Below are 25,032 nucleotides of genomic sequence, written 5' to 3'. Positions count from 1 at the left end.
AAAAAACGAGAATCAAAGCACCAAACATTTTGGCATTATTTCTGGGAGAGGGGTGGCCGCAGCTGCCAGGACAAAGAGGTTTTTTTATGGGATGCGTTTGTTTCCACATGAGACAGGGACACAAGCCGCCAAGAGGGGAGCTGCAGGAACCATTCCTCCCCTTGCTCACAAGCACGGGGCAGAGGAAGCCCTGCACGCCTTGGGCACGGCATGGTGTCCGGCAGCACACAGGGTGTCCGGCAGCACGGCCAGACCCGGCGGCTCCGCTCCGGTCGCGCCCATCCATCGCTGCCCGGGATCGCCGCTCCCGGGAAGTGGCCCCAGCCCCGCGCGGGCCCGGCCGAGGCCACGCCCCCTCGGCCGCACCACCACGCGCCATTGGTCCCGCCCCAAAGGAGGCGTGTCCTGCCGGGAAAGCCACGCCCCCTCAGGCCGCGCCCCTCGGGCCGCCGCGCACGCGCCCCTCCCCGCCCTTTGTTTACCCCGCGTGGGGCCGCGCGCCGGCCGATGGCGTCAGCGCGCCCGGCCCCGCCCCCAGGCCGTGTCCGCCGCGGCGACAGCGGCGCTGCGGGAGCTGCGGGAGCGACTCCCCGGTGTCCCCCCGGTGTCCCCCCGGTGTCCCCCCGGTGTCCCTGTCCCGCCGCGCCGCCCCGCCCCGAGCCGAGCGCCGGCGCACGCCGCTCGCCGCCCGGCAGCCGGCGGGCGCATGTTCCCGGGCGGGGTCGGCGCGCCGGCGGTGAGCGCGGGCGAGCATGGCCGCGCCCGGGTCGGAGAAGAGCAGCAAGAAGAAGACGGAGAAGAAGCTCGCGGCCCGCGAGGAGGCGAAGCTGCTCGCCTCCTTCATGGGCGTCATGAACGCCATGCGCAAGCAGGTACGGGGGGCTGGCCGGGGCCGCAGCCCCGCTGTCCTGAGGGCAGGTCCCGTGGGTTTCCCGGCCCGGGGAAGAGCCCGGCGGAGCCCGCACCGGGGTGCCTCGGGTCTGCGGAGCCGCGCAGCGGGAGCGGCGAGTTCCCATTCCGTTCGCGCCGGCTCCCGGTGGGTGCTGCAGGCAGAAGACGCCGTGGATCTGTTTTTCCTTGTCTGATGACGCCTTGTGTGTGGTAGGGCAGGAGCGGGGCTGTGGTTGATGGATGGCCCAGTGTCTCCAGTTAGCCCTTTTCCAGCCGAAGCCTGAGGGCAGTGGAAAGGCGCTGATGCTGGATTTTTGACCAGAAACTCTTCTCTGAACAAATTGACTGTGTGCGCTGTGAGCAGTGAAACTGCAGAGGGAAGAGAGGGACGAGTAGAGCCATGGCTTGGTTTCACAGGTGGCATTTTCCCCTTGAATACCTCTGGCCATCGCACTGGGCAGCCAGCGGCAGTGTAGGAGTTGGTGGCTTCATCCGGCCTCAAACTGTGAACTCCTGGCCTGATCAGCTTCCGTAGTCTGTTGAGTATTAGAGGTGACTCCTCTGTTTACCAGTAGAGCAACAGTGGTAACCAAAATTGCAGTCATACAAGTGCATTTCAGTTGAGCTGTCCAAACTGAAATAAATATTAATTTTAAATTTTTTTTTTTTTACATTGAACTAATGATACAAGGGCAGAAGGATCATACATGTAACTCCTTGCATATGAAAAAAATCTTTCTTCTCAGTGGAGGATCTAGATTGATTATGGAACTTTGGTTTGTTTAAAAACTGATGTGTAGCCAGCTTAAAGCTGACTCAGAAGCCACACTTGGCATTGTTGTGTTGTGTCTTCTAGGGTTTAGTTTCTCATCCTCCCGAGGCTCAGTCCAGCCTTTAATGCTGTCTGCACCAGCAGTCTGGATCCTGACCTTACAAGTACTGGGTGTTGGTTCTGCTTTTCTCTAACACTTCAGCCCTGTTCTTCTCTCAGTAATAGACAGTCAATTATGTTGTCTGCAAAAACCATTTCATGCAGCTAAGCTCTAATGTATGAAAAACTAATTTTTTTTTCGATTACTTCAGGTAGCAGTGTAAAGACTTAAAGCCTGTGATCTATGTTTTTTATGTAGGCTTTGTTTCTGATCTATATTCCAAGGTGTGGCTGAATTCATAACTTGGTTCTTCAGTGTTTAGTTCATACCTCTGCCATTGCTTAAAAGGGAGTGCCAGATGCTATTATGGTTTGTAAGTAGATAAAGGAAATACTGTCCTAGTGTGCAGTCCCCAGCTCAGAAATTCACAGTGCTTTATCATGTCCCTGCTCCAGTGTGTGGTACCACATTATTCTGTGTAAGTGCCTCATCTTGCAGTATAGTGGAGTGCCAGCTCTCATGTAGTTATGAGCCACTCCAAACAAAGAGTGGGAGGATCAGGATTAAGTGCTGTGAAGTTTGTGTGTACTTCTGATTCAAATTCCAGAACCTGTTGTGTCCAGGGAGGTGCAGCTCTGAATTTTGCCTGCAGACTTCTCATCTGACCTCAGATAAGCTTTACGTGTCCCATACAGTGCTGACTGGTCCAGAAATTTTTGCAGATTTCATGAAACTCATGCTTCTTTTAGGAGTTGTTTATAAGAGGAGCTCAAATATTACTGAGGCAGTGGGGGGAGGTGTGATTATACAGGATAAATTTGGGAAGTCAGCAGTAGTCAGAAGAAAACACACTTGTTTCAGCTCATTGGTTGTGCTAAAGTTATAAGAGGATTTCCTCTTGTATTTTGATAAGTCAAGAACTATGCTGTAGTTACAAAACCTGAATGTGAGTTAAAATTTCCTGTGATGGAAATGTCAAGGTGCACATGCAGCTCAAGATATTTAGCTCATTAGTTAATCCTGTAGGAATCTGGGCTGATGGGAACTTACAGCTCATTTTAAGGAGGCTGCTTTTTGTGTGAGCTGGGAGGAAGAGGAATCCTCCACGAGTATGGGAGTTTAGAGTGAACTATGGGACATAGCTGCACTCAGTACAGGTGAGATGTGGGGGCCAAGTGTGTTTAGTGCTTGGAGGACTTGTTGCTTGTCTCCAGCATTGATGACCCACATCTTGGTGGGTTTTCCAGAGCTGTTGAAATGCATGTGCATAAATCATTTGTTGCAACATTGCAGCTCAGTGGAGGTCAGCCAAGAGTGAAGTCATTGGCAATGAAGCTGGGATAGAGCTGCAAGGTGTTGCTGAACCTGTTTTTTGGAAGGTGAAGTGCCCTGCAGGAAATGATGCTTGGGTGTGTCCTTTGGTTAACACCAGTCCTGTTGCATCATGGAGGTGACCCAGTGACAACAGTGTGGCCTTCTGGAAAGAAGTGCAGAAATCCTCAGGAGAGCATTAGTTGAAATGGAACCAGCACACCCAGAAAGATCCCAGGGGAAGAAGTTAAAATGGTGGTCTGTTTTGGATGGCAAATGCACCCAGAGAGGCCTTAGAACATCTGAGGGGTTTCAGATGCTGAGCTGAGGCTTTTAAAGTGTCTTAGAAATGCAGTGTGAAGCTGAAGCAACAGCTGCAAGCCTTGGCAAAGTTTGGCCATAAGATTTTATAGTGTCTTGTAGATCTAGTTTCCAATGCTTGTTTTGAACCAGAAGTGTTGGAAATGTCAGTTTTAAAGGATTTCCTATGAAACTTTTTCAGAATGGTCTCTTTTTTTGTTGTTGTTTCGATCCTAAATGGTTTAAAACTACTAAAGGAAGCTATATGTAACCCCCATCTAACTTCCATTTAGATAATACTTTTGAAAGTATTATTTGTATTTTGTCTAATATGTGCTTTTGATTGTCCTGTTAAAAAAAAAAAAGGGCATGTTTAAAGGAATTGTAAATGTGGATTATCAGCCCTAGATAATATTGTCTCCATGTGGAAAACGCTGTTGCAGTTCTAAGCAAGTATACATTTCCCACAGCAGAAATGTTATTTTCTGGGGCTGGCCTTGGGATAGGTGTTTGTAGATGTTTCTGAAAGCAGTTCCATGAACTTAAGGGGATAGTCTAAAAATTATTTCCTATTTTTTTGAGGAAGCAATGCTGCTCAGTTCTTCTTTCTTAATAGATAGTTATAATTAACTATAGTATGATATGCTTTTATTTCACCCAATGCATTCTTAGAAGAAACAGCATTTCAAAATCTATTAAAATTATGTGTTTTTACCCCAATCCCTCCTGACAGCTTTTATAAGCTCTGTTGCTTTCCCTTTTTCTAGAGCGTGACAGTTCACAAGTAGGGTAGAAACTAGCTGCCCATATATATAAACAGCAAACACATGAGAAATAGATTGTTTTCTTTTGAGGTTCATTGCTGATCATATGACTAGTAAAAGCCTTCCACAGAAGTGGTATTTTTTGATACATTTTCTCTAAAACGTTCCACTGAATGCTTTAAACTCATTCATCACTTTGACTCCAGTTTGGAAATAGAATGGCAGTCTTCAGATATGAGATTCTTGTGATATTTTTTTTTTTTTTTTTTTTTTTTGTAATCAGCAGTAGAGTAGAGGAGAGCCACTGATAGATGAAAGCAGTGCAATATAAATGCAGCCCCTACTAGATGCTGCAGAGCCTGCATTATTGTAGGCTGATGTAAAAGCCACAGAAACTACTTTAATCAGAGTTCATGTTATTTGTGACCATCCTGTACAAATTCATGGGTAAACTGATGTTTGCTAATTCTCCAGGCTACTGAACTTTGATTTTCAGAAAACCTTTTTATCACATAATGGTCTTGAGTTGTGCGTGTTAAAAAAAGCAATGAATTTCCATAAGTGGTTTTTAAAAGAATATTGTTGAAATATTTTTAAAAATGCTGATTTTTATATTTTTTTCCCTCTGATTCAGAAAACTCTTTGTGATGTCATTCTTATGGTGCAAGAAAGAAAGATCCCAGCTCACCGTGTTGTGCTTGCTTCAGCCAGTCATTTTTTTAACTTGATGTTTACTAGTAAGTCTTTTGAAAATCAATTAATTTTAAACTTTCATTATGATACTGTTATATTTGTGTCTGTCAACGTGTTTATCTTATGAAAGTGATTAATTTGAGGGATAAGGGTAAGGTCAAGATTTCTTATTTCATGTCCTTCCATTGATCTCTGTTCACCCCTCCCCTCATTTTTCCTTTAACTCTCTTTAGATCAAGTCAAGTGTTACTTCATATATAAGCTCTCTTAATAACTGGGGCCTATACACTGTGTTAGAGTTTATTTCCCTTCCTTAACCTGAAAATTGGGATTTTTTTGCCCCATTACAGAATTTGTCTGCATATAAATTGGACTTTCAGAGGTTAGTAACTTGATTTAGTGGCTGGAGTGGATAATCTTAGAGATCTTTTCCAGCCTTTATGTGATTACCATAATTCTGTGATTCTGTAGCTCTGTCATTTATGCTCTCTTTAAAAATTCATTTATGTAGTATCTTATCTTTTGTATGTCTTACCCATGAATTGTAAAATTACTGTAAAATCAAAGTTGAATGGAAGTAATAATCATTAAATAACTATTCATTCCGGTGGTCAGTGGTAACCATCTGTGGGCAAACCTAGGGCTGTGTCTGGATGTGGGGAGCTCAGAGCTGTCTCCATTGTTATCAGCTTTAATGTGGAAATGGATTTTGACATTGGTAATGCTAACATGGCAGTCTGGCTGCTGTCAACAAAGTCTGAGACTTTTTCTACCTAACACAGTTTATCATAATTATGATAGCTGGTGTGAGTACATCCTTGTATTATCTTGTTTGTTCCACTGCCTCCTTTCCTGACTTGCATTAGCAAGTCTGGAAAACAGCAATCAACTCCGAGCAGTTTTTAGCAGGTTACAACTTTGTATAATTGCTTTATTTTCTACTGTTTGCAAAACATACAATAACTAGAGTGGCTTCTTGATTAAAACTTCTTGATTAAAATTTTTAATCTGTTTGCAGCAAATATGATCGAATCAAAGTCTTTTGAAGTGGAGCTAAAAGATGCAGAGCCTGACATTATTGAACAGCTCGTGGAGTTTGCTTATACTGCAAGGTAGTGTTGTTATTTAAAGCTTATGCTTTTCTATGAAGCCTGCCAATTTTAAATTATCAAAGCTTAAAATAATGCTTTTGTGATTCATCAGTTTTGTTACCATTAAAATTATTTCCTTTGTTTAAAGCCTGATGTGACTAGACTTTCTATCCTTCTTCCCTCTTCCTTTTTATTTAACCAGTAGGAAGCCCAACAGACTAAAGAGAAGGGTATTTGTCTCCTGAAAGCAATTCAAAGCACTTCAAGCTTTTGACTTCAGTGTTGGAGTCAAATGATGTTTCCCATGGTTCTGTAATTCAGGTCCTTATTGAGGTCAGCAGGGTCTCTTTGTGGTCATAGTACCTATGGCACAGAACCACTTCCAGGAGTTACACTTTCATCTCAAAACAGGCAGGGTGAGCTCTTCTGTGAGCAGTGTTTCCCCCCAGTCTCAGCTTGTCCATGTATTTGTAGGGTTTTTTTATCTTCCAACCCACCCCCCAACAGAGCTGTTGCAGATGGCTAGGATTGTAAACAGTACTTAATCAGCTTTATTCAGACCTGTGGATGTCAGGCCTTTCATCTAATGGGGTTAACTCTCATTAGGGAGGCTTTCTCCTTTCTTTTGAGAGGAATCATCTTGTCTAATCCATCAGTGGAAAGAGAGTCTATGTCAACAGCCCCCCCCAGCCACATGGTTGCCTGCCCTGGTACCCAAGCCCTGGACTGTGGCTTCCATATCTCCTCTTGAAGCACTGCCCAACTGATTGTTCTGCTTATGCACTCTGGGCAAATCAGCCAGAACAGTCCTAACAGAGTGCGGACAGGTTTTGCTGCTATCTGTTCAGGAGTTGGAAATGATCATTAAAAAAGGTTCTGGGTTTGGTTTGTTGGTTTTTTGTTTGTTTGTTTGTTTTTTTTCTCTTTTGTGAAAGTGGTTAATCACGTAACTCATAGCAAAAGTATAGGACTGCAGAGGACCTGTGTTAAAGGCTTATTCATCAGATCCAGGACTGGTTATTCTTTGCTCTACCTGGATAAAGCAGAGCAAGCAAAAGCAGTTTGGAAACATCATGAAGGATGTGTTTTTGGACTGTATGTGAAAGATTCTTGGGTAAATAGGAGGGAAATAATTTTGCCATTTACATGAATTTGTGTAAGTTGCTTTTTTTATTGCCACAACTTAGGTCATTTCAGTGATGCTAATTTTATACCCTCTATTTTGCAGAATCTCAGTTAACAGCAATAATGTCCAGTCTTTACTAGATGCAGCAAACCAGTATCAGATTGAACCTGTGAAAAAAATGTGTGTGGACTTCTTAAAAGAACAAGTTGATGCTTCCAATTGTCTTGGTAAGAAAAATAGACTTAAAGTTACTGTTTGTTTTTTAACTTTGCTGTATGGTCTGTCTGTGGATAGGCAGTAACATTTGGCTAAATCCAGGCATGTAAAAATGATTTTTCTCTGAATCTGAACTGTTGCCTCTTGCCACAGGGTCTGCTGACTGTGCAAGGTCTCATCCGGCTTGGCAGGATGCTGGGGCTTCTTGTGTGTTAGAGAACTGCATGTGTTTAGTGAGGTGGAGCTTTCTGTTGTTACTATACTTGCAGATAGAATTTGACATATTTGTAACTTTTACAAAACTAGCATATCTTTCACAAGAATAAGTTTAGGCTACTTTTGGTTTTACTCACTTTAAATTTTGACTGAAAGCAATGAATGTCATCTGAGCAGGTTTGATATCATGTTCTGTAGCTCTAATCTGAACTCAGTGTTACAGAAAAGGTAAACAACAAGGAGAACTAAATACTTCTCATGTTTAAGGTTTGGTGCACTTTATATAAACAGAAATTTAAGATAAACTTTTTTTAGTGTTTTTTATTGACACTGTTAGGCAATTCTTCTAGTAGCATCTCAATCATATTACATATGCTTATAGCAGCAATAGAAATTTTTTGCAGAGTATATCTAAACTACAGTGACTGAACTGACACTTCTGTGCAGTACAGCTGTGGCTCTGAAGCAACTGCTGGAAGAAAGGCATTACCTAAGGAAAATGCCACTTAGGCTTGCTTTGAGGTATATTTCTGCCCTGTGGCTTCTGTTAGGTGGAAAATTAATTGTGGTCTCTAACACTTGCATACTTCGTTGCTAATTTATTGTAAAAAGATTAAAACAGTTTCTCCTTCAGGCACTGTTTTTAAATTGAAACATGTTTTGTACTTATAAGCAAGTACACAGTTCATTTTAAAAAAAAGCATTTGAAAGAAACCATGGCTTAATTTGCATCTTGAAATGTTGTCATATATGTGGAGTTTTTCTTTCTAGTTTGCATTTTACTACTCTGAGCAGCTTAGACTAATTGCAACTTGTATGTTAGTGAGTTGCTCCTACCCCACTTGCCATTTCCTCTGTGAAAAAAAAACTGTGGCATGATGAGAAGTTGCTGCTGAAAAGCTTTGTGCTTACATGGTTTTTAATGCCAAAGTGGCAGTGGTGCTTCTCAGCTGCTATTGCTGTTTATACCTTTATGCCAACCTCCTGTTCTTCCAGCAACATCAGCTTGACCAACTTTGTGTTGGTCTGCAGCTGACTGTGCTACATGGATATAAATGTCCCAGTTCACTGTGACTCTTGAAGGAAACTGGGCTTACCTGATGGCTGATGCTGCATGAGCAGGTCAGGAGAGGTTGTAAAATGTGGATCCAGTTTCTCAAGCTGTTCTGGTTAGACGTGGTTAGTGTGGCTTGGCTCAGGCTTGGTTAAGGTCTGCTTTGTAATTGGGAAAGAAACAGTGAGGAAATAGTGCTGGACAGGCAGTTAATACAGCTAGTGTTGCAGGCCTGACTCTCCAATTAGTTCAGTAGGGATAGGGATCAGGAGCTTGTCCCTGTCTTAGTTTGCCTTGAATTGCAGATGAGTTATGATAGCATGTGTTTTAATGGGGGGAAAAAAAGGCATGGTAATAAATATTAAACTGGAATTGTAAGTATCACTGAAATTACAGTAATTGTATTCTATTTTAATATATTAAAGGTAATTGCAGTTCAAGTTTAGAAGGGTTTTTTCCACTTTTCCTTCATAGGCATAAGTGTGCTAGCAGAATGTCTAGACTGCCCGGAACTGAAAGCCACTGCAGATGACTTCATCCATCAGCATTTCACTGAGGTTTACAAGACAGATGAGTTTCTTCAGCTTGATGTTAAGCGTGTGACACATCTCCTGAACCAAGATACATTGACAGTGAGGGCAGAAGACCAGGTGAGAGATCCCTGTTTCATAGCACCTAAAAACATTGAACTTAATTATCTTCTTTTAATCAAGAACTGGCTTCAGGTATTCAAGTATCTCACTTCCAATGTTCCTAGAGGATATGAAGCACATAGTGCTTGATAAATTGTGGAATAAAAGGTGTATCCTAACTTGATCAAAACCAATATTAAAAAATATTCACATTTTTAGATGTGTTGTTTCAGCAAAGTTGGAAGAAAGAAGTCACAGGTGAATAAGCAGAACAGTTTCCTATGTCAAGATAGCTATAGGGCTTCTGATTAAATAGTAGTGAGCTAAATTGTTTGTAGTGGTTGCTTCTAGACTGGGATTTATGTGCTTCTCATGAAAGTGCACCACTTCAAAGTGATGAGCAAACTGTACCTTAATGGATGCACATTTCTACCTGAGTATGGCCTAGCCCATTCCAGAGAGGAGTTTTCTGATGGAAGTGTATACATACACAAGCTTGGGGAACTGGGAGACTTGGAAGTAAGATGAGTAAAACACTGAAAGCTACGTGCATTGGCAGTGGTGGATTGCTGGAAGACCCATTTTTAGGGACTGGACATAAAAAAGTTTAGATGGCTAAAAGAAGCCTGGAGTTCACTCAATTACAATTTGTAACCTGTGGTAGAAATTATATTCACAGCTGTCCCATTTGGAATGCTTCATTCAGCTTAGAGCACAGCCCTGAATGATTATTTACCAGCTTGTCCTTCCTGCTGAAGGAAAATAGGAAGCACATGGGTGTCTACACTGCAGCACAGGTGGTTGTAGGCTGGTTGTAGCAGTTGAGTGCTACTTGTAGCTTCTTAGTCAAAGCTGTTGAAAACAAACTGAAATCTTACCTTTTTAGCTCTGCTGTTCTGGTGCTTGAATTAGGTAATTTAAGTTTGTGTGTGTTTGGCATCATGAGTTGACTCATACCTTTGAAGTGCAACAGAGGGATGTTGTGGCTGAGATGGTATGTATATCCTCTTTAAAACTGATGTTCTGCTGACTGTGTTTCCATTGACATTGACCTCCAACAGGCAGAAGAATTAATTTGAAGCATTAAGGTTTAGTACTTTGTCCTACTGTATGGTGATGTAACTTACGAAAATAAGAATTAGTAAGAGTGGGGGATAATATTGGGGTTTGAATATGGTAGTTGGATTGTTACAGGTATAAATATGAATAATGTCATAGTTTAACATTCTTGCTGGGTGCTGGGAAAAGTTCAGATCATGGGGTAACATTCTCAGAGCTGGAAGTGTTGTTTAGCTTGCAGCCAAAATGATGCTTAAGATTTACATTCTTTAAGTTCTGTTGGTAAGGTAGGATGGTGTGCTTTAGCCTGGCAACAGTTATGTTATGTATTCAGTATAGCATCATTAAAATTCCTTTAGGAAACTGGGGGTGTGCAGTAGGAAACTACAGAAGTTTGACAGTTGTTCTACAGGAATCTTATATCTCAGGAGTACTGCTGGAAAGTTGACATCATACACTAACTTTTGTTTTGGTGTGGAGCATAGTTACATTTAGGAAAAAAGAGGAGGTAGCATTAAGTACAGTACAGTCTGTCCTATACAATGTTCATGTTCAAGTCATTCTGTTGAATTTCCTTAGCTGATGGAATTGAACTTTTAATTATTGTTTTCTTTGCTCTCCTACATTCCCCAGTAACTTTGCAGAGTTACAGCTGGGGTGGTCTAGTAGTCCTGAGTAATTCTTCCATGCAGTGTCTTTCCATGTTATGTCGCAGTCACTCAGCACCAATCACTGTGACCAGTTACAGCTACAGCTGTAGGCACTGGCTGTGCTATTGCTTACAGTGAGATTGTCCTGCCACTTCAGAGTCAGTGCTACTGGATAAGCTTGCTGTGTCTGAGAGCAATGTGGAAGTAGCAGAGTATATATGTAATTCTGAATCTTTTTTTTCGTTTCTTCCTGACCCAGCAGACAATTATAAATAGAGCAGATTTCTTGATTATCTTACCTGTTCTACCTTCCCTGACCCCTAAGAAAACCCATTATCATTTCCAGTGAGGAGGAGAAAAATGGGAGACACTGGTAAATTTACAGTAGTTTGCAGATAAAAACTTTGATTTAAATGGTTCCCTAGGACACAACAATAGCAATGTATTTGGACATCCAATATGATGATTTGGTAAGAGGACCAGTTTATCACCTCAGGAGACTATATCAAGTGGAAGTTATTCCATTTCTGTGAAAGCATTACTTATGTTTTGGCACAGAACTTGAAGAGTATGAGATTTAACTTGGTACAGGAGCTACCCACATAAATGTGAATTGCAGATTCATCTTTTCCATTTGAAGGGAAGAAAGTTAAACAGCAGAAGTCATAGTCAAAGTTTGTAGATGAGATTTATTCAGTTGGTTGTGCATTTATTTTACTTGTTTGAGCATTGTCTTTTTTTGGGTTTGGTTGACTTTTGTTTTAGGGGGGTTTTTAGGTTTGTATTTTTTTTTTTTTTTAAGATGTCAATGGGATCCCCACATAATAAAATGTTAGTATATGTTAACCTCCAGTAGGCATTAGAATCAATTCATAGATAGCGTTAAGGTTCTGTTACTTGTCTTGCTGTGGTGATGTACCTAATCCCTTTCTCTCCTTGTCTCTTGTTTAAGGTTTATGATGCAGCAGTCAGATGGCTGAAGTATGATGAGCCAAATCGCCAGCCCTACATGGTTGATATTCTTGCTAAAGTCCGATTTCCTCTAATATCAAAGAACTTCTTAAGTAAAACAGTTCAGGCTGAACCACTTATTCAGGATAACCCAGAATGCCTTAAAATGGTGATCAGTAAGTTGACCTCTAGCTGAAATCTTTGTGATGTTCTGTATAATTTTAAAAATGCTTTGAAAGTTTTTGAAAATTGTTTGCTTTAAAATGCTCTTAACATTTTCACATTAAATTCATCTGTGTTCCCTCTAGGATGCTGTGTTTAGTTGAAGTTGGATTAGCAGATTATTATGTAAATAAAACTCATTTTATGTAATAGTGTGACTTTCATTTGTTTTCTCCTAGCAAATGGCATGAACTCCATGAGAGGTAATGGAATGGAGATTTTGTCAATGACTCATTAGGGTAACTGAAAGTTAGTCTGCCTTTGTGACAGGCTCATAACTTCAATACTGTTCATGTTAATATGTGCATTAATAAAAGAAATATATCAACATTTTGAATATTTTAAAGCTTTCCTAAGCACATTAGAATTTTAGATGTGTTTTTCTGTTTTTATCTATTATATACTGATGATTGATCCAGCATTTGCATTCTCAGGATGCAAATGAAATAGGAAACAAGCTTCCTTTTTGTTTTTAGACACCATTTGTAAAATTTTATCATGTAAGAAAGAAAAGCAATTTCAGTAGCAGTTAACTAGTTGGCTTCAATTTAGTGTAGATCTAAAAATCAGTACACAACTGGTTTCCTTCAGACTCAATGAGCAGGATTCAAATTAACCTATATATTGGTAAGTATTTGCTGACATTTGACATCAGTCATACTTTTTGTGTGACACCCAGTTGGGTGCATTGTACAGGAAATAAGGATTTTTGTCTGGTTTTAGTGGCTTGTGATGTCACCGACATTTTTGTACTCTTAGAATGCTTTCTTTTGAGCTTGCTTCCTTTTGACTGTTTCAATGCAACAATCTTAATTGCTTGTTAATATCAGATAAATGAGCTGATGAATCCATTGGTACATAACAGGAGTGTATATCTGTCCTGTTTTCACATGGAGCAGCCAGTTTGGAATAGGGTATGAATCTGGATGTATGCTCCCACCCTCACATGCTGCTGTGCATTCTTCCATTTTGAATCAAAGCCGTATAGGTGTAATGTAGAAAGTTGGTTTTCTTTTCCCTCCCTTCCTTCTCTCCCCCATGCCTGCCTCTGAAACATCCCTCTCCATGTATGAGCTAGCCTGGCTCTGCAGCAGTTGTTGTCTTGCTTGCAGGTGGGATGCGATACCACCTCCTTTCCCCGGAAGACCGAGAAGAGTTAGTGGAAGGTACCCGGCCAAGAAGAAAAAAACACGATTATCGCATTGCTTTGTTTGGAGGCTCTCAGCCCCAGTCCTGCAGATATTTTAATCCCAAGGTAATCGTTACCTCAGAATGCATTAAGATTCACTGTTTGTAATCTTACCTGTTTTCTTTGCTGATGATACTAAGACATAATGATCTACAAAATGATACTAGGAAGGAAGTATTCCCTCCCTCCTGGGTGTACAAGTGGAAGAATATGGTTAATTAAGTATTTTTTAAGTCTGTGTACCTAGATGTAATACTTCATTTTGAATAGAATGATTGTGTTTGTTTCTTAGCAATATTAGATATGGAGAGCTAATCAATCCGTCTGAGTTGAGCATTGATTGGTATGTGCATTCCACAGCTGCAAATACACAAAAGGTCACTAAAACATCAGGCAATTGGTTAGGAATATATGAAAGTCTGTATGCATGTGCATGTACCTAGGTGTTTAGAGATTAACTCAAACAGGTTTTTTTAGCATGTGTTAAGTTACTGGCTAGTATGTTAGTGTAGTACCCAGTTTTTATAGGGGTTTTTTTAGTGCATTTATTATAAATATGCAACCACTTCTAAATCTCAATAGTTCACAGTTTTGTTTGTTCTTGAGTATATAGGAAAAGAATGGGGAGCCAAGTACTACCTAAGTGGAAAAGTGAGTTTCTACAAAAAAAAGCTTAGAGATGGTCAATTTAGAGCAAGCAAGTTCTTCCTGAAATTTGTTCCCATGTTTCTTGAATAAAATCAAGCCACAGGAATGGTGTATATTTCAGCTATGCAGACTGAAGAGTCTAAGAACATCAAGTGCATGCAGAAGGATTACCCATACCTTGTTTTACCAGGCAAGCACATATAGTAATACAGAACAAATTTGCTGTGTAAACATCAGGGCTCTCTTAAGTTATGAGATCCCATGCATGTAAAATTTTGTTGGAGAAACTCTGGTTCTAACTCAGCATATTAAATGCCTGTTAAAATTTCAAACATTTTTGTGTGCTGTGTGAACTTCATAGTCAAAATGTGAGCCCTGTCAAATCTAATTCTGTATGAATGAGCCTCTGGGATGTGTCTTGAACTTTTCTTTCACATTCCTTTTGTAAGATAAAATTCAAGCCACCTTCTCTGAGTACCACTCAAGTCTGGAGGGAAAAAGCCCCAAACCTACAAGCCTTGCTGACTTAGCTTGAGACACACTTAATATGCATTCCTACTGGGAATTCAAAATTCTTAACTAATGACTGCCTTTTTCCTTTATACACATACTCAAGATAAGCAGCACTTCAGCTGGGGTGAGAAGGTGAGGGATACAGAGCAGATAATTCTCTCCTTTCCAAGGTCTAAGTTTGGGAAGCCTTTGATCCAAGCATCCATAACTTTTCAAGCAGTTGCCTGGTTTTGGCAAAAAAATCTGTTTTGTAGACAAAAAATAGTGTCTGTAAACGTCTACATAAAGCACAGGTTAGAAGAGCTTTACCTTTCATAGACTACTTGTTCAGGTGTAACACCGAAAAATAACTGAATTTGGAAGACATTTTGAAGAATTGTATCTTAATCAAGATTTACAGCCCTTAATGTGGAATAAGGAGTGGGGGAAGATTGGGGCTGGGAAAGAAAATTTAAAAAGTGGGTGATTTGAGATCTTTATTCTAACAAGCATGTGTTCCTTCTATGTTTTCCTAGTGCTTATATGCTTCCTTGGGTACTCTTAGCCAGCCTGTCATGTCTTGTTGAGCAGCTTTTACTTAATTTCCAACTCTTAAGCTGTTTAAAGGTCCTTTTCTGGATGTTTTGATTGAGTATTTGATTTTAATCTTGAAACTGTGACAATAGCTTATTAAATGCAACAAACCAAGGATCCAGAACCCCTGCTGAATTATCATTTAACTCACTTTAATTGGTCTCATCAAAAGATGATGGGAGGGTCACAGAACAGAGAATTAAGCTTGTGTATGTACTTTTGCAAGTTTAGGACCTTGGGAAAAAAATTGGAATTTTGCTTGTCTATTGAACTGATTGAATAGTGACCTAGTCCTTCACTTCTGATTTTAATTGAAATCAGAAATTTAAGTAAATTCTTACATGTCACATAAACAATTCAGAATGGAGGTTATGATTTTTCTGAAGATATTTTCTTGGTTGCAGTATGAGTTTCCATAGCTGTTATATGATAAAACTAGTGCAAAAAGTATAATTTTCATTGATTCCTTTGCACACAAAATTAGTCTCTAATGCTAATATTAATTTCCTTGTTGTCAGAAGGGTTCTTTAAATAAGACTGGTTTGGATACTGTGTTTTATTTGTTGAGAATGTTAGCAGTATTATTTTAAGACTATATTTGCAATCTTTGTTGCACTGTAACTGGTATTTCTATTGATGCATGTACTTCATCAAGAAAGCAAAATGGTGCAATGGGACAGATGCAGACAGGTATAACACTTGTGGAGCAGTCTGGCACTAATTTGAGTAGACATACATGATTTCAGAATACTACTAGAAATCTTAGATGTTCTATTAACAGTTGTGGGAGGCATTTTCTTGTTGAATTTTTCACAGAATATTAAAAAAAAATTCCCTAGGTTGGGAATAAAATACTTGTTGTTTTGTTTTATGAATTCTCAGTACAGAATTTATATATGATTGAGATTTTGTGTCAGCAATGTGCTTATTCTTTTGAAATTACTATCTCTTGTGGCCAGAAATGTTTGGAAGTTTTAAATTCTCAGTAGTGCAAAATTCAACAAAGGCAAATAAAAAGTAACAGATGCCTGGCAATGCTATTGTTGATGATTAAGGGAACCAGCATACCTTTTATGAGGAGATAGAGCTATAGTCAGTAAGCTGTTACTGGGGAGGTGATCCACAGTGGGCATGTCTGCTCGTTTATATGACAAGCTTGGAAGAGGAATCAACCGAAATGAGGAAAAGTTTTAAATGACAAAAAGTGCTTTTTCACAGGGCCCATAATTCTGTGTGCCATTCTTGTCAGAGGGTCTTGAGCCTCTCAGGAGTTCAGGTAGTTTTAATAAGTGATTCAATAAACTGACGAAATAGGAAAAGGTATAGCTTTTGCCTCTGGTGTCCTCCATTGCACTTTGATGAAAACAGAGATCAGCAGGGAAAGAGTCACCATATACTTATCTTGGTCCATCTTTCCCTACTCAGTCCCCAGAACTGAGACTTGCACTGACCAGGGCTGTGTGGATCTTGACTGTGGTGTAAAGCAACACTTCTGCATAATTCCTTAATGTGTTAAATTCAAAAATTGAAATCAGTTCTATGTGGTACAGACTAACATCGAAGAGCATTGCAAGAGGATGACCTAAATTGCCTCCTGCTGAAAGAGGAGGATATTGCTGAGTATTCTCAAGTTATGGCTTTTCATTTGATAAAGGTATGGATTAAATGGATACATGAACGGAAGCCATAAAGTGGGTCAGGTCACAGCCCTTGGTAACAGTAAAGAAAAACAATGGGATATTTTGTAAAATTGCCAGAAGTTTGAGCTAGAAAGTATGTTGATCTTACACAATGCACTGAGACATTTTCTTAAGATTTATGCAGCTATTTATTTTGCCATGCTGTAGTATGGCTTTCCTTTCTAGGATGCCCCAGGACCTGTTTCTCACCATAAAGGGCCACATGCAGCTGACAGCTCTTCTTGATATGGGGGATGCTACAAGAAAAGATTGTAAGATGTTCTGGACTATAACATGCTCTGCCTCTCTTTCTTTGAACCCCCATGTAGGAGTCGCTGTTCTTCCTCATTGACCAAGGTGTTTGAAGTATGTCCTTGCTAAGAAAATGTACTGATGTAACGTCTTGTGTGAACCATTACAGTGAAGGTCATTCAGCAGGTTGAGGTAGACCTTCTTGAGGTGGCACAGATAACAGTTAAGGTCCCATACTTTCCTGTTCAGTATAGGATTCAAGCTATGCTCATGGAATATGTGAGATGCTATTACTCAAGAAGTGTTTCTCGTGCTGTATGCTATCCTGGTCTGCCATCAGTTGTTGAGTTTGGTGTTTTTAAGGCTTTGGGCATTACTGCTCATATTTGATACTTGCTGATTTTGCCAATCCATGCAAAATCAGTTTCTAGGCATCATGACTGCCAGTATTTGTAATGGAGCATTACCCTATTTCTCATGCTATCGACTGTGGATAGCTGTAGAACATTTGTGTTTTGTAAATTCTGTAAATAAGCTTCTAGTTGTCATGGTAATAAAGTATGTATCAGAGCTTTTTTACTGAGTTGCTTGTCAATTTGGATATTATCTTCTCCTTTTTCCATTGTCTTTGTTTGGTACATTCTGTATTTTATTATTTTTTAGAAAGAATCTGTTACTATATGTAAGATGTCTTTTTCCATTGCTATAAAAGAAAATGCAATCCTGCTTTATTGATTACATGCATTGTTTCTAACATGATAGCAGCAGGAGGTCAATTGTGTTGGAAGAAACACCGAAACTGTTTTTCAGGGAAGCTGTACTGGGTGCACACAGGGAATGAGAAAATAGAAATTCATAATGTCATGGTTCATTGCAGCTAACTATGTCTGTGTCTAAGAGAATTTTTCAAGAGTACGCCTGAGGAGTATTCTTCAATAAACAATGTTCATGTTTGTTTTGAAAAGGAACTTAAAACTGACCATATCTAAATCTCTATGAAAAGCTCTGTTTGAAAAACACTCATAGTGCAGGTAAGTGTTATAATCTATTAGACATTACTTGTTCTTTGTAATGCAGGATTACAGCTGGACAGACATCCGATGTCCCTTTGAAAAGCGCAGGGATGCAGCTTGTGTCTTCTGGGACAACGTAGTTTATATTTTGGGTGGTTCCCAGCTCTTCCCTATAAAGCGAATGGACTGCTACAATGTGGTGAAGGATAGCTGGTATTCCAAGCTAGGACCTCCAACACCTCGAGATAGCCTTGCAGCCTGTGCTGCTGAGGGCAAAATTTATACATCTGGTGGTTCAGAAGTGGGTAAGACACTAAAAATCTTTAAAACAAACAAAAAAGCACAAAGAAAGATAGCTGGAAATTTTTCTGGTTTTTTGCATGATTTTGTTGACAAGAAAGTGCACGTTGCCATATTAGCCTAATGAGTTTATTTTCCCATCTTTAGAATTTTATCCCCCTTTGCCCAGTCCAACAATCTATTTCTGTTATGTTTTGAAAATGGTTTCACTGATTGAAATGAATAATATTTACATTAACTGGAGTAAAAAGTACACTGCAGCTCATCAAGAGTTAAATAGGGACAAGATTGGATGGAGCTCTGAGCAACCTGATCTAGTTGAAGGTGTCCCTGTCCATGGCAAAAGGGTTAGAAATAGATGCTCTTTAAGGTCCCTTCCAACCCAAAACATTCTATGATGGTGTGATTCAATGAAATATATTTTGGGAGTCCCACTGTTATCTTTCTTCTATAAATCCACAGAATTCTGCAGAATTCTGCACAGAATAGCTGCATTTTGACAGGAGCTTTCCTTTTATAAAGCGTATGTTTGGCCTGATGAGGTGGTCTAACTTTTACAACTACTGCTTTTGGTGGTGAAATTGTACTTGGTTCCTTGGTAAAGGAATTTGTCCAATTTTTCTGTCAAATGACAGAAGTTATCTTCTGTTATTTTGTTGGTTTGCTTCCACAAATGGAGAAATGATAATTTCTTTAGATGTTATTATTCAGCATAGTAAAGAAAATAAAATGCCATTGGGATTTTTTTCTTTTTCCAAAAAGCCTAGAAGATGACTTATACTATGGTGTTACAGGAGCATTTTATTTTGTCTAAACATGATACATCATCAACAGCCCAAAAGTTGAAATGTAGACATGGTATACTCATAAAAATAACTATGCTAATAAGGCTATGTTCTGGGGAATAAAAACAAATGGGAAAAAATCCTAGAAGGAAGATCCTTCTGAGGTCTGCCTTGCTGCACAGGGAGTTGAACAGAGGAGAGAATTGTCATGATCAGTGCTTGACATTGATAAGTCACTTAATGGAGATTGCAACATTTAGGCCATGTTATCTGACCTCTAAAATATTTTAAGAGGTTTAATGTAGCAGCAGAATAAGCAGTTCCCAGCTGCCACCTCGTGTGGTGAATGTGAAATAGCACCTTTCCCATTACTTGAAATAGGCTTGACTAAGCCTAACATTGGGAAACTTGGAACACTACAACATCTCATAAATCTTCACAGTTACCTATATTTCAGTTCATGGGGAATAACAATAGAAAGTTTTGATTGTACAGTATATTTTCTAATGCATAGTAAATAGTTAATACAACTATAGTTGAAATTCTAATGTGGCAGTTTTCTTATAAATACACCCTCACATTACTGCAGAGTTTCACTTTGCTTTCCATAAATATTAATTAAGTCAGAATAGGAAAAGCTAAACATTAATAATTGAGTTTATTTTACTTGTACTTTTTCTTCAGAATTCAGTGATTACTGGAAGTTTGGAAAGATCTGTCTCTCCTGAATCTAGTGTTTTCTAATTTGAAGCAGGCAGTTATGTTGAAAGCATTAATCTGATAAAATGCTGCAGTGTGCTTAGTTGTAAAAAAATCTAAAAAATGCATGTTTTTTCCATCAATTGAAGAGGTTGGATTACTGTGCCAGTCCATTACAGACAACATGGCTCATTTCCCCTTCTTGAATTGATGGGAGTCCTGTTCTATTTGCAATAACTAGCAGAGTTTGGAAGCTGAACATAACAGATGCTTCCACTCTTGTTTCAGGCAGAAGAAATACTTAACATTATACTGAAAATGGAAGCTTTAACCTGTTAAAAAAACAAAAAAACAAACAAAAAAAAAAAAACAGGTCTGGATTTTCCATGGATGGAAATTTACAACTTCAAAGCAATAAGAATGTGTCTTTTCCTCAAAGAAAACATCTATTTACATAAAAGAAAAAAAATGTCCCACTCTATACAGTTTTTGGTGATAGTGAGAACGACAGGGTGGGAGTGAACAAATGCACATTTTGTCGGAGTGTGTTCATAGGGTCATTTTGGGTCTGGAAACAGCATCCTTTTGAAGGTTCAAATCCTCTGCTGGTAGTAAGTGCTGCTAGTATGACATGCTTAATTTTTAGAAGTAGAAAGCCAAGCTAAAACAGGCACAAGAAAAGGCACCTTTAAATGTTCTAGGTGAATATATCTTTTGAAACAAAGGGAAGAAGGATGTGGTTCTTTCCTGAGAAAGTTGTATTCAGCCTTCTCTGCCTTGGCTATCATTTGGTCACTTAACTGAGCAGGAGTTTTGAGCCCCCATCTGTCTTCATTAGAAGAATTGTTCTTGATTTCAGTAATAGTTTTCTTGGCTTTTGAGGGAAGAGTACACAGACCCTGCACTTCCAGACAATAAGTATCTACCAGTCCTCAGGAACAAAGTAAATTGGGCAGAGGTAGCTGTTTTGTGGTTGCTAATAATTCCAGGAGTCTGTTATGACATAAGCTATCAAATTCCAAAGGCAACAAGTGTTCTGGGTATTGGGCAAGTCACACTGCTTAGAGGAAAAAGACTCATGAACCTGTAGTGAGTTTACTCACTGGTTTCATCTTCACATCTGAAAGTTTTCAATATATTTCCAATTAGTAAGAGTAGCATAGCTGATGACAATGGGATGGGTAATTTATATATGTCTCTATTTAGCATTTATTCCCCTGCAAGAAAAAAAAAAAAAAAAAAAACTTTTTTTTTTCTTATTGTTTTTAAACACAAATAGCAATTTTATAAACTCATATATTTTTTTGTTCAAAAGAGTCAAAATAATTACAAGTACGTGCTTTCTGAATAATCCCAAGTTTAAAGCTGGTTAGTTCTATTTTTGGAGGTGGGAAAGCAGCTTTCCCTTTTCCTCTAACAAACAAAGCATCAATTTGATAATTGCTGTTAGAGTCCTCTTAAAAGACAACCACAAAGATTAATGCCACTTTGGTGGGTTTCTATTTCTTTTAAGGCAATTCTGCACTGTATTTATTTGAATGCTATGACACGAGAACAGAGAGCTGGCACACAAAGCCCAGCATGCTGACTCAGCGATGCAGCCATGGAATGGTGGAGGCGAACGGGCTCATTTATGTATGCGGAGGGAGCCTGGGAAACAATGTTTCCGGAAGAGTCCTGAATTCCTGTGAAGTTTACGATCCAGCCACAGAAACGTAAGTGTTGTTTTAAGTCAGGATGGCTTTAGTCACTTTGCATCTCTGCTAGCTCTGTAAATGACTGAAGTGTAGATGACTACAGGAAGAACTCTGGTAAGGAATTTTTCCTGAATCAGCATCAAGAAATCAGTTATTTGTAGTTCTACTTGAAAGATGTTTTTTCTTAAGCAGATTTCTTTCATGTTTTATTTTCCTAATGATAGGTTATACTTATTTTCTATGAACCAGATGGTGATTTGTCCTTTTCTGTTTGATTTCTTTTCCCCAGGTGGACTGAACTGTGTCCAATGATTGAAGCCAGAAAGAATCATGGGCTGGTGTTTGTAAAGGACAAGATATTTGCTGTGGGTGGACAAAATAGTTTAGGTACTCTAACTCTATGAATTCTTTAGCTGGTCACACATGGTTTCATGGGATTTTTTTTCTGTTCTGGAATGAATTCATTCCACTCTGTTCAGCTGAAAATCTTTGAGCAGCACCATCAAACATGTCCTGTTGTTGTCACATCAGTGTTGCCTTCTTCGTTTCCCCATTTCACTGTTATCTTATTTTTCAAATTCTTGTACTAATGACAGTCAAGTTCAGATAGGCATCTCTACTGTGGCCCAGTTCTGAAGCAGTTAATATGGCTAGACCAGGCATCTGATAAAAGATTTTTTGTTTGTTTGTTTGTTTTGGGGGGGGGAGGTTAGTTATTCATGTGTTTTCAGGGATTTAGCATTCTTTTGAGAGACAGGTAAAGGTGTAGCCACTATATTAGGAACTTCAATCTAAAGACTTAAATCTAGTCTGGTATTGAAAAATGGTTAAAATGTGAAACCTCTTTTGACTGCTTTAGCTTTGAAATATGATTTAATGTCATGGCAAGGTCAATTATAATCTGCTTGTCTCCTTGTCTTTCAAACTAGAAGGATAATACTTTTCAAGAAGAATTGAATTTTAATTGCACAAGGTTTCTGAAATGCTTTATGAAATGAAAAACTCTCATTTATGAGGTTTTTTAATCACTGTTTATAGGAAGTGGAATACTTGATTTCAGGTGAATGCTCTTTTAATATATAGCTTGATTTTTAATTGGCTATTGGAACTATTCCATTGTGATTGATTCCTAATTCAAAATAATAAATCCACTTATTGCACAAACATTTTATCAATCCATAATTAGCTATCTTGCAGAATATAAATGTATTCACTGAATGCTCCTCTTAGTAAGAACTATTTTAAACAATTCTGGAATAAAATGAGGAAGAGCTATGTCTGGGGTGAAAAACTCATCTATTAATATGACAGAGAGATTTCTTAATCTCTCAGATCTAATAATTCAGTACTGGAAGTGAAAACTTATTTAAATAGGGACAGCAGGATGTTTGTAGTTATTGTCAAGTGTAATTACTAACATATTTCCTGTAGAATCAAATCTCAGTCACAAATTCTAGTCTTCTCTAACAACTTTTGGTTCTTTTTGCCCTTTTCAAAGGGTCTCAGGTTTTTACACTTCAATGATTTTAGTATCAGCATGACAAGAGACATCCTCTATCAGTAAATGGCCAGTTTTGCTGAAAGTACCCAGGAGCCCTCTAGAATGAAATGCCATTGCTATAGGGAAGTTTCAGGGAATTCCTGAGTTTTTGTTCCTAACCCCAAATCCATCAGAAATTCAGCATTGAAAGTTCTTCTCTTCATGAAGTAACATATTGGAATCTCTAGAAAGCATCTAGTGGAAATTTGTTAGAATACATCTTACTTTCTATCTCATTTTCACTTTTCTCTGTTTTTGCATTTGTACAAGGATAAGCTGCTAGCTTGGAAACTGGGGCGTATTTTGGATTTGCTTTTTTAAGTGTAGGTTTTTTGAAACCTTGAAAATAAAGACTGAAGTTTGTATGCTGTATGCTTTAGTGCAGTCCATACAGTGCAACATAATAAGCAGTTATCTGTCTCATTGCTTTGTAGGTGGCCTTGATAATGTAGAATATTACGATATCAAGATGAATGAATGGAAGATGGTGTCTCCAATGCCATGGAAAGGTGTAACAGTGAAGTGTGCTGCAGTGGGATCTATAGTCTATGTCCTGGCTGGTTTTCAGGGTGTTGGTCGCTTAGGGCACATTCTTGAATATAACACTGAAACAGACAAGTGGATAGCCAACTCCAAAGTCCGTGCTTTCCCAGTGACAAGTTGTTTAATCTGTGTTGTAGACACTTGTGGGGCAAATGAAGAAACTCTAGAGATCTGAAGACTGTAGGAGATGCCAAGGCATTCTTCGAGGACTTGGGAGGTTATTGGTCCTCTGCTTCCATGTTTTGCTGAACCATGTTAAATTTAGTAACAGGGAAAAAAAATGAGATGCAGTCGTTCAGTTTGTATACAGTATATTTTATGATGTGGATTTTTGTCATGCCCATTTTCTTGTCTGTTTTAAAGAGGTGGGGATGTGTTTTGAGAATCCACTTACCTAGGTGATATCACACGGCATCTTCCTTTAAAAGGACTGTGGGTGTGGCCTTGTCAAACAGACCCAATCCAAATATTTAGAATGCCTCTGAAGCATTTGATGAGGAAAAAATTTCTGGTTAAATGACATTTTACCAGGATCGGTTGCAGAGACACTTCCTTTAATGAAGGTGAGTAAATACAGCTTGGCTCATGACAAAGAGGAGCAACAATTTTTTTTCTCCTTCACACCTACCTGCAGAAATCTTACTGGGATTAAATGAAGATATTTTCTCAGGAAAGACCAAGGACTGCTGTCTAATAAAGATTCTCAATGTTTCAACAGCTCTCTAAATCATGATAGCTGTCCTCTTCCAGTGAGTTTCTTCCATCATTTGCATGACTGCTTATCAGATTTTTAAGGTGAGAGAGGCCATACACAGAAATTAGAGAAACACTTTGATGGTCTCTTTGGCATTATATGGAGTTTTCACAGAAGGACTTTCTGATTTTTATTTTTTTTAATTACACTGAGGTAGGGAACGGTGGGACAAGTCGACGAGAATAGTGCACTATAATTAGCAAGTTGGAAACTTGGAAAGAATTTTCAATCTATCTTCCCAGGCATCAGACTGTACATACTGTGGATGCCAAACCATTAGGAAACATGGGAAAAGGAATGAGAAAAGCAAAGTTAATACAACAGATATATTGATTTTCTTCTTGGAAATTACTGTTTTTAAAATGGCATGAACCAAGTCATTAAAGATACTTTACAGAAGTCTTCAGAAGTCACGCATGATTATTCATCTCTGGTTTAGAAGCACAGAGTTCTGTAAATACTTCCAGCCCACGTGATGGTAAATTTATTCATGCAGCCTCAAAGTCCAGCCTCTCAAGCTTTGGGTGTCATCGACATTGTGTGCCTCTTCCCAGTTCTGGAAAACTATACAAATGATACCTGTCCTGTTCCCCTGCTAGTTTATTCATAGCTGCATCATAGCTCTGTCACCTCTCTTCTAACTTGCTGATTTTTTAAGGTCTGTTTCTATGAGACTAGTGAGTTAACTTCAAAAGTTGGTGCTTGCCTACCTCTACCTCGCTGGTGCTGTGGATGTTTAGTCTGTTTTAGTTCTGAAGTTCCTCCAGCTTCTCCTAAGAAAATCCTGGTTTTTCAAAGT

At 39.2% G+C, this 25,032-nt stretch overlaps 1 protein-coding gene across 2 annotated transcripts; it reads left to right on the top strand.

Annotated features, from left to right (window-relative positions):
- Window positions 1-541: 541 nt before the first annotated feature.
- On the top strand, window positions 542-24,632 carry KLHL7 (kelch like family member 7). Of its 2 annotated transcripts, XM_056482721.1 has the most exons (12): window positions 689-872; window positions 3,057-3,142; window positions 4,773-4,875; window positions 5,850-5,943; window positions 7,151-7,275; window positions 9,009-9,184; window positions 11,828-12,002; window positions 13,161-13,303; window positions 17,980-18,220; window positions 21,213-21,414; window positions 21,686-21,783; window positions 23,371-24,632. In XM_056482721.1, the coding sequence occupies exons 1-12, from the start codon at window positions 707-709 to the stop codon at window positions 23,652-23,654; spliced, it is 1,893 nt and encodes a 630-aa protein (XP_056338696.1). In that variant the 5' UTR covers window positions 689-706; the 3' UTR covers window positions 23,655-24,632. The 2 variants fall into 2 exon arrangements, with proteins under 2 accessions (XP_056338697.1, XP_056338696.1); XM_056482722.1 differs by lacking the exon at window positions 3,057-3,142 and having other exon boundaries at window positions 542-872.
- Window positions 24,633-25,032: the final 400 nt, after the last annotated feature.

The sequence above is a fragment of the Oenanthe melanoleuca genome, chromosome 2 (assembly GCF_029582105.1).
Source record: "Oenanthe melanoleuca isolate GR-GAL-2019-014 chromosome 2, OMel1.0, whole genome shotgun sequence".
Taxonomy (NCBI): Eukaryota; Metazoa; Chordata; class Aves; order Passeriformes; family Muscicapidae; genus Oenanthe; species Oenanthe melanoleuca.
This window is presented reverse-complemented; position numbering and strand designations above follow the sequence as displayed.

Bases quoted from the DNA above. Each gene is read 5' to 3' on its own strand.
- KLHL7 (XM_056482721.1), top strand. From the start codon at position 707: ATGTTCCCGGGCGGGGTCGGCGCGCCGGCGGTGAGCGCGGGCGAGCAT. The intron at 7,276-9,008 runs GTAAGAAAAATA...TTTCCTTCATAG, and splicing joins TGATGCTTCCAATTGTCTTG to GCATAAGTGTGCTAGCAGAA. The intron at 9,185-11,827 runs GTGAGAGATCCC...CTCTTGTTTAAG, and splicing joins CAGTGAGGGCAGAAGACCAG to GTTTATGATGCAGCAGTCAG.